At 42.9% G+C, this 9,072-nt stretch overlaps 1 protein-coding gene across 7 annotated transcripts in view; it reads right to left on the bottom strand.

Annotated features, from left to right (window-relative positions):
• Positions 1 to 1,148, bottom strand: part of ARMC8 (armadillo repeat containing 8) — an 82,626-nt gene extending 81,478 nt beyond the window's left edge. For 4 of the 7 annotated variants that reach the window (XM_017528235.2, XM_017528231.2, XM_017528237.2 and 1 more), the window contains exon 1: positions 802 to 1,148. In XM_017528235.2, coding sequence (XP_017383724.2) covers positions 802 to 846 — 45 coding nt within the window. In that variant the 5' untranslated portion in view covers positions 847 to 1,148. The remainder of the gene's footprint in view (positions 1 to 801) is intronic. The other 3 variants (XM_017528232.2, XM_017528234.2, XM_017528233.2) reach the window with 3 other exon arrangements.
• Between the last annotated feature and the right edge of the window lie 7,924 nt (positions 1,149 to 9,072).

Below are 9,072 nucleotides of genomic sequence, written 5' to 3' on the forward strand. Positions count from 1 at the left end.
AAAAAAAAAAAAAAAAAAAAAAAAACAGGTTTTACTTCCTGGCATGTCAACACGTTCCCTTCTTTCAACAATGGGGAAATCTCACCCCTTTTTCCCCCCTTCAATGTCTGACTCCCCTTAAAGAAAAAAGGAATACCAGGCACAGGGAACATACAGTTCCTTTGACTCAGAGCCGCGACCTCTGAGCAGAGCGGAGAAAAAGGGCTTAAATAACCACATACACTAGGAAGAGTTGCAGCTGATACGAAATCACCATTGCCAAAAAGCAAACAGCTTCAGGCGGTGCCCAGGTGCTGGGACGCGATAGAAGCCACATAGACCTGGCCTGGTAGCTCAGAGGAAATAGGGGCCAAGGAGCCTGCACCTCTTCTTGCCAATGCCCGGGAGAGCTGAGCTGGCGCTCGTTTCCAGGCCGGCTGCAAGCCCGGCGCTTCACAAGGCAGAGCGGTCGGCCCCCGGGAAGCTGCATCACTAAGAGGAAGGCTCAGTGAAACGCTTGGCAAAGTCCAAGCCGCGCTGCCCGGCCAGTTGTCTGTAAGCCCAATCACCCCGCCTGCCAGACGCCATCCTGGGAACCCGCACTGGCGGGAGCTCCCAGAGTTGGAAACGTCTTTGACTCCGCCGGGGTCCCCTCTGCCCGTCTATCCCGCCTGTCCACCCTCGCTCACACCCTGGCCCAAGACTGAGCCGGGGGCCACTCCAGGGGGTGGTGCCCAGGAGACACACCACGCTTGGGAGAATGGTGGACACCGGGATGGGGCTCCCTGGAGGGCGGGCGGGCGGCTGCGGCGGGTCACTCACCGAAAGGACGCTCATGCGGATTGGGGTCTCCAGCAGGCACGCCATCTTGAGCCTTCCCACCCGGCTGCTGCCGGCGCCGGCGCGGGGGCCGGCACTTTCGACAGCCAACTATTGGCCAACGACAGGCACCTCTTCCGAAAGGCAGTCAGAACGACGAGAACGGGCCTAGCTCTCGACACCGCTCAAGTACCGGAAAGGTCCGCAGAAAGAAAAGCAAAAGGGAACCGCGTCAGGGGCCGTCCTACGAATCGTTCTCTCAGAAACAGCAGCTACTCTGAGCCTGGGTTAGAGGTGGGAGCGGGCAGCGGCTTCCGCATGCGCAAAGAAGATCTGCCGGCCCCACCTGCAGCTCGCGGGGCTCCAGAGGCGGAGTCTCGTTCTGGCGCTACAAGCTCTACCGACTGATAAATTGTAGTTAGTGGGTTCGCGTATTCATATTCGGAAAAAGCAGTACGTGGAGCCACATACATAGTTTGAAGTTCACTTTCATATTATTATCTCATTCTGCACCAAACTCCCGGCGTCGTTATCTCCATTTTATAGGTGGGGAAATTGCGATCCCAGAACCAGGTCTTTTGCCAACCGTTAAGCGTGATTGTTTCACAATCCAATGCAGAAGTGGGACTTGCCTTAGCGTTGTGTGCCGGCCCCGTTTATTCTGGTGTAGTGTTAAGAATAGCCAGAATGCTTGGGCTTCTTCCTAGCTACTTCACTTATCAGCTGCCTTACCCTGGGCAAGTTATCTAACCTTCTGTTCGAGTTTCCTCATTTGTAAAATAAAGGTTAATGAGGATAGAGGAGTCCATAAACGTAAAGCGCTCAGAAAAAGCCTAGAACATAGGAAGCGATACATATGTGTTAGTGCTTCTCCAGCTTCTGAGTCAAGTGGGAAAAATGGGGGCAAATATCCGAATATTTCACACCAAAACTCTCTGATAACGAAGCCAAATAAAAGTACGCTCTAATTATAGTTGATTAATTCAGCTGTCCTGCTCCATGGTGTGTGTGTGCAACACTGCCCTTGACTTGGTTGGACAGGTTTCACCTTCATACTGCTTGCAACCAGCAAGGTTTTCACAGTATGGTCGCAAGGTTCCTTCCATTTCTATAGCCACACCCTAAATCAGGCAGTTGTAACCTCTCCCCTGGACTAGAGCAATAGTCTTCCAACTGGTCTTGTAGCTGGTAGCCTCTCCTTCACTTTGCTCCTCACTGTTTCCCTGTCTTCCTCCTGTACCTGGTTTCCAAATTTAGTGTAGTATTTATCATCTCTGCTTATGGGTCTGTGTTCCTTAACAAGCTGTTGAGTTCCTGGAAGGCAGGAATTTTATTTTAGGTAGGTACTCCTTCTGCTATAATACTATTTCCGAAACTTGGGTAATCTGCACACCACCTACACAATCTTTGCCAATCTGTACCTAGGTATTATTATTCATTCAGTATTTTTATTTAAAGCCTATTTCAACTCATTAAAAAATTCTGGCTTTATCCTAAACCATAATACTCTGTGAAATCAAGTTTGTTGTGTTCCTTATTTTTATTCTAGTACACATTAACTACAAGAAGTTTAAATTTCCATCCATGGACCACCTAAAATCACATCATGTACTGTATACTGCAATGGGGCAGAGCATAACCCGAATACGTAGCATATAGAGTCATTATAACTGTATTTGATCCACACTCTGTCCATTAGCTCAAGCAGCATATCCTCCAGGAATTGCCTCCCTCAGGCATGGGTTAGATGACCCTTCTCCCCATGCCTTCATACTTCACTTTAATTGTAGAGTAGTTTTGTTGTTGTTGTTTCCTTGTTTGTCTCACTATACACTTCAGGACAGGCACTAGAAATTTTATCTTCTAGGTTTTCTATCTCAGTGCCTAGCACAGTCACTTAGTAAATATTTGTTGAATGAATTTTTGGCTTAGTTTGAGACTGGGACAAAGATTTGGGTGCAGGTATTTTATTGGGAAGTGCTTTCAGGGAACAAAATTGATAGGTCAAGGAGAGTGAGAAAAGAAAGAAGAAATGTTCAATTTAATTGTCCATTATTGAGGCGACCGTTTATTCCTCAAGCACCTCTGAAAAACATACAGAATACCTTTCTGGATTGTCCATCTTGAAGCTATGGCATTCATTCACCACTACCATCCTGTACTGGTTGAGGATTTCCCTACAGCTATTAACTTTCTACCCTTCTGGATTACATTTGTGCACAGAACGGAACGGGCTTCCTTAACCTGATATAAAAAAGCAGAGTCAGCCAGGCACAGTGGCTCACACCTGTAATACCAGCACTTTGGGAGGCCTAGGCGTGTGGATTACCTGAGGTCAGGGGTTTCAGACTGGCCTGCATGGTGAAACCCCATCTATGCTAAAAGTACAAAAAAAAAAATGGCCAGCGTGGTGGCACCTGCCTGAAATCCCAGCTACTTGGGAGGCTGAGGCAGGAGAATTGCTTGAACTGGGGAGGCAGAGGTTGCAGTGAGCCGAGATTGTGCCATTGCACTCTAGACTGGGCAACAAGGGCAAAACTCCGTCTCAAAAAAATTAAAAAAAAAAAAAAAAGCAGCGTCTGTAGGTTTCCTCTTAGGGTGGGATATCGGCAGCATAAATCTGAGCCTGCACAGAACTGTGGCTACTGCTGTGGCTGAAATCAGAGCAGGGAGGAGCTAGGAATGTGACTCAAGACATCTTACACCTACCTCTGTTACCCAGGCTTTCCTGTTTTATATCCGGAAGACTGACATGGACATTTCACCAAAGAAAGCATTGACTAGTCAACTCCTAAGCTTGGAGATCAGGAATCATGCTCCCAGTTCTACTTTTGCTGATAAATAACTTTAGGTATACTCTTCAAATTTAAGTAATGAGTAGAAATTGGAGGACAAAAGAAATTTTTGATTCAGCCTTCATGTAATGACAACAAAAGTTAAGGCTGGGTGTGGTGACTCATGCCTATAATCACAACACTTTGGGAGGCTGAGGCGGGTGGATCACCTGAGGCCAGGAGTTCAAGACCAGCCTGCTCAATATGGTGAAACTCCATCTCTACCAAAAATACAAAAATTAGCCCAGCGTGGTGGCATGCACCTGTAGTCCCACCTATTCAGGAAGCTGAGACAGGAAAATTGTTTGAACCTGGGAAGTGGAGGTTGTAGGAAAAAGAAAACAAAACAAAAACAAAAAAGAACAACAAAAAATAGTTAAATTTGGCACTGTGGTGAGGAGAGGAAAATATCCAGGCTGACTACTCTACAAACAGAAATGAAACTTCTCCTTGTCCTTCCATGGCTCTTAGAGCAGTATTAATTTCAGAAAAAAAAATGACAACAAACTATAAGTTTAATGAAGAAAAAATTGAAATGCAAAACAAGAAGTAGCCAGAAAGAAATCTGAAAAATCTTTATAAATATCTATGTGGAACTGCCCAGGATGAGAAACAAAGCCAGAGGGAAATATATCTATACAAAAATAGGAAAGTTTAAAGTTAGGAAGATAGGTGTAACCCAAAACCTGAATGGTCCCAAAAGGAATTTAGAAAAATCATTAAAAATACTGGAAAACAGATTAAATACTTTAAATAAATAAAAAAGAGAAAATGGACTAACAATGGCATAGAGATACAATGCAGTTCAACAGACACTAGCTACAGGTTGTCTTGTGAATGCACAGAACTAGACTTCTCAAGTGGAATAAAGACATGGTTCTTGCCCTCAGCAGACAGGAGTAAAAGTGAGACTGTGAGGCTGGCCCCATTGGCTCATGCCTGTGATCCCAGCACTTTGGGAGGCCGAGGCGGCTGGGTCATGTGAGGTCAGGTCACACCTGACCAATATGGTGAAACCCCGTTGATATAAAAATGCAAAAATTAGTGGGGCACAGTGGAGTGTGCCTGTAATCACAGCTACTCAGAAGGCTGCGACAGGAGAATTGCTTGAACCCAGAAGCAGGGGTTGCAGTGAGCTGAGTTCGCACCATCGCACTCCAGCCTGGTCAACAGAACAAGACTGTCTGAAAAAAAAAAAAAAAAAAAGTGAGATTGTGAGAGGTTCAATAATTTGCTTAAGGTTGCTTGGGAAAGAAGAGGCTGAATCAATTATTTGGGTACAGGTTTCTCTGGTTCCAAAGTTCTTTCCAGAACTCTTACAGTCCTATGGGACTTGACAGGACTTTCCCAGATGAGACTATACTGAATGTTCACCTAAACAACCAGCCTATAAAGGAAAGGCCACAAGGGCTCTGCAGTGGGAAATAAGTAATTCATCAGGTCCACAGAGCATGAGAAATGTACATGCCTGGCTGGGCCCGGTGGCTCATGTCTGTAGTCTCAGCACTCTCGGAGGCCAAGATGACAGATCACTTGAGCTGAGCTCAGGAGTTCAAGAGCAGCCTGGGGAAGGTGGCAAAATCCCATTGCTACCTAAAAGCAAAAAACAAAAAACAACAACAACAACAACAACAAAAAAAAAACACGCAAAAATTAGCTGGACATGGTGCCTTGAGCTTGTGGTCCCAGCTACTTGGGAGGCCTACGTGGGAGGATGGCTTGAGCCCAGAGGCAGAGGTTGTAGTGAGCTGAAACCACGCCACTGCACTCTAGCCTGGGTGACAGAGTGAAACCATGTATCAAAATAAAAAATAAAAAGAAAAGAAAATAAATATGTATATCCCTAAAGTAGAAATAGTGAGATGTTTACAAAGTTTTAAAATTAGAAACCACAGTAAAAAAGAAAATGCTCATTTAAAAATTGAATTACTGCTATGGTAGAATTCTAACTTACAAATGTAGGAGAAATGATAGAATTAGAAAATCAGGCTGGGTGCAGTAGCTCATGCCTGTAATCCTGACACTTTTGGAGGTCAAGGTGGGTGGATCACTTGAGGCCAAGAATTAGAGACCAGCCTGGTCAACATGACAAAACCCTGTCTCTACTAAAAATACAAAAATTAGCTGGGCATGGTGATACATGTCTGCAATCCCAGCTACTTGGGGGCTGAGGCAGGAGAATCACTTGAGCCCAGGAGACTGAGGTTGCAGTGAGCAGAGATCGTGCCGTTGCACTTCAGCCTGGGGTGACAGCGCAAGACTCTGTCTCAAAAAAAAAAAAAAAAAAAAATCACCACTTGACAACTGTATAATTGTTTCAAGCAAGAATCACCAATGGATGCCACAATTAAGTAGTGAAAATATTAAGAGAAACAGGATATTTACATAAAGTATCTCTCCATAAGAGAGATACTTCCCCCGCCACCACGCCTGGTTTTTGTATTTTTGGTAGAGATAGGGTTTCACCATGTTGGTCACACTGGTCTCAAACTCCTGACCTTGTGATCTGCCCACCTTGGCCTCCCAAAGTGCTGGGATTACAGGTGTGGAGCCACTGCAACCAGCCAACTACTAATTACAGTTTTATTGCACCAGGCATAAGTAGAGTACCTATCATTAGATAGATTACCTACCAGAAATTAGAGACACCACAGAACTCTTCTGTCCTTCTCTAATGTTTGCTTTTCTGTACAACTACTGATTACAGTTTTTTGTTGTTGTTGTTTGTTTTGTAGCTGGGATTACAGGCCCCCACCACCATGCCTGGCTTTTGTATTTTTAGTAGAGATAGGGTTTCACCATGTTGGTCACACTGGTCTCAAACTCCTGACCTTATGATCTGCCCACCTTGGCCTCCCAAAGTGCTGGGATTACAGGTGTGGAGTCACTGCGACCAGCCAACTACTAATTACAGTTTTATTGCACCAGGCGTAAGTCTCTCCTTAGCTTTCTCGTAGAGTGCTGCCATCAGGTGGTAATTGGTGCTATAATCACTTAGTTCAATTATAAGATACAAATCGCAATGATGAACGTTTTTCCTGGTGTTTCTAACACTTTACTTTTAAGTGAACTTGAAAACTCATTGCCCAGATACCCCATAGTTCACTCCCTTATTTCATGAAGATTTCTGCTCAATATGTCACCCTAACAGCAAGGCCTTCCTGAACTACCTTATATTAACTACCCTGCAACATTTCTTATCCCTTTACTCTGCTCCATTTTTAATCATCCATCTTTTAAACACAATTCTTCCTTCCTGAATTCTTATTTTTATTCACCTCTTATTTGGCTGGATTTCATTATAACGTCTTTTTTTATTTTCAGGAAGGGTCCATGGGTGTTGTCTCTCTGGAGTTCTTTTCAGTGCTTGACAACATCTGCTTGCTGCCTTTTACATGAATAACATCTTGGCTGGCATATCATACAGGAAAACAGAACCCATTCTAAGTTTTTTCAACAAAAAGATTACAAGTTATTGGAAGAACTAAAGTTGCAAACAGGGAAGGTTTATTTTACTTGTGATCAGGAGCTGCAGAACGTTAATCACCACTGAAGAATCTTAGGGTGCTGGCTGCCGCTGAGAAGGTCAGGCTTTTCTGCTGATATCACAGTTACCAGAGACAAAAAAGAAACAGCTTGTACCGCTCCTGTCTCCTAATCTCACACAAGTGCCTCCCACTTGTGAAACCTAATCCAGAACTAAGCTGGCAAGGGAGTCCAAACAATGTGGTTCCTTAGCTTCTAGCCCCTGAAATACAGGTATGAGCCGAGAGGTAAAGATAGATATAATTTGAGAATAAGTTGCAGAAATGATGCCCATTTACACCTCAATATTTCAGTGTCTGTTTCCTGAAAACAAAAAATTCCCTTATATAACACTAGTAAAATGATCAAAATTGGGAAATTAATGCTAATGTCATTCAATCTAATTTGCAGATCTTATTCAGATTTTTTCAATTGCCCTAATAATTTTTTTTTCTTTTTTTAGTAAATCTTTTTTTTTTTTTTTTTTTGGCGGGCAGGGGGAAGAAAAACAAGGTCTCACTCTGTCATCCAGGTTGGAGTGCAGTGGCATGGTCACAGCTCACTGCAGTCTTGACCTCCCTGGCTCAAGTGATTCTTCTACCTCAGCCTCCCAAATAGCTAGGGCCACATGCATACACCATCACACTCGGCTAATGTTTTCTTTTTAATTTTTTGTAAAGGGGTCTCACTATGTTGTCCAGGCTGTTCTCAAACTCCTGGCCTCGAGCAATGCCTTGGCCTCCTAAAATGCTGAGTTTATAGGCTTAAGCCACCATGGCTGACCTGGAAATATTTTATGTCTTGATATTAGTGGCAGTCATATGTGCATCATCACACTGTGCACTTAGAATTTTATTTATGTTACTTTAAGTAAGTTATATTTCAATTAATTTTTTTTACATTGGAGGAAAATGATCCAGAGAAAAACAATTCGCACAGATTAAAAATAATATGTAAAAGTTAAATTTAACAATGTAAAAAGCATTGTTCTATTTCAAAAAAATCAATACAGAAGGAAAATAAAATATTTAAAACTAACCAGAAATATTAGATTTACATATTTTTCTACCCTCTTGATCAATTTAATTATCATCAAAATTGTGAAACCTAATCCAGAACTAAGCTGGAAAGGGAATCCAAACAATATGGTTCCTTAGCTTGCAAATTTCTTCCTCGTAAATTTGAAATAAATTGTTCCAACATTGTTCTGGACACAATGCCTTTGTATCTTTGATAATCTTTACCGTGTCTTCTATTGCCATCGTTCTGTTTACATGTACTGCTTCATTTCTCATTAATTTTGGTGTTTTTTCCTAGAATATTTAACTAGTTTTTTATCTGGGCAGAGATGGATCTATTATTCTCTCTACTACCTTGATTAGATTATCCTTTCCTATGTTTTCCAGAGGTGTTTTGCTTGTTTTTGTCTTGGTCACTCTTTTTATTGAGACAGAGTCTGGCTCTGTCAACCAGGCTGGAATGCAGTGGTTACAACCTCTTTCTCCTGGGTTCAAGTGATTCTCCTGTCTCAGCCTCTGAGTAGCGGGGATTACAGGGACCCATCACAACATCTGGCTAATTTTTGTATTTTTAGTAGAGATGGGGTTTCACCATGTTGGCCAGGCTGGTCTGGAACTCCTGACCTTAAGTGATCTGCCCACCTCGACCTCCCAAAGTGCTGGGCCACCCCACCTGGCCCACTCATTCTTTATATTTACCAGTTTGGTCATCTTCCATTCTGAAAGTTTCAGAAATATTCACCTACTTTCATTTAGCTTGCATTCTAGTTAGGAAAACTATTTGTCAGGAAAATGAAAAGTCCCTGTCCCCTTTTAAAAAAACTGATAATTTTAGAAACTCTTAGAGGGAGATAGGTTTTTTTGTTTTTCTTTCTTTTTTTTTTTTTTTTTTTTTT

Source organism: Cebus imitator, unplaced genomic scaffold (assembly GCF_001604975.1).
Source record: "Cebus imitator isolate Cc_AM_T3 unplaced genomic scaffold, Cebus_imitator-1.0 Scaffold53, whole genome shotgun sequence".
NCBI classification, from domain to species: domain Eukaryota; kingdom Metazoa; phylum Chordata; class Mammalia; order Primates; family Cebidae; genus Cebus; species Cebus imitator.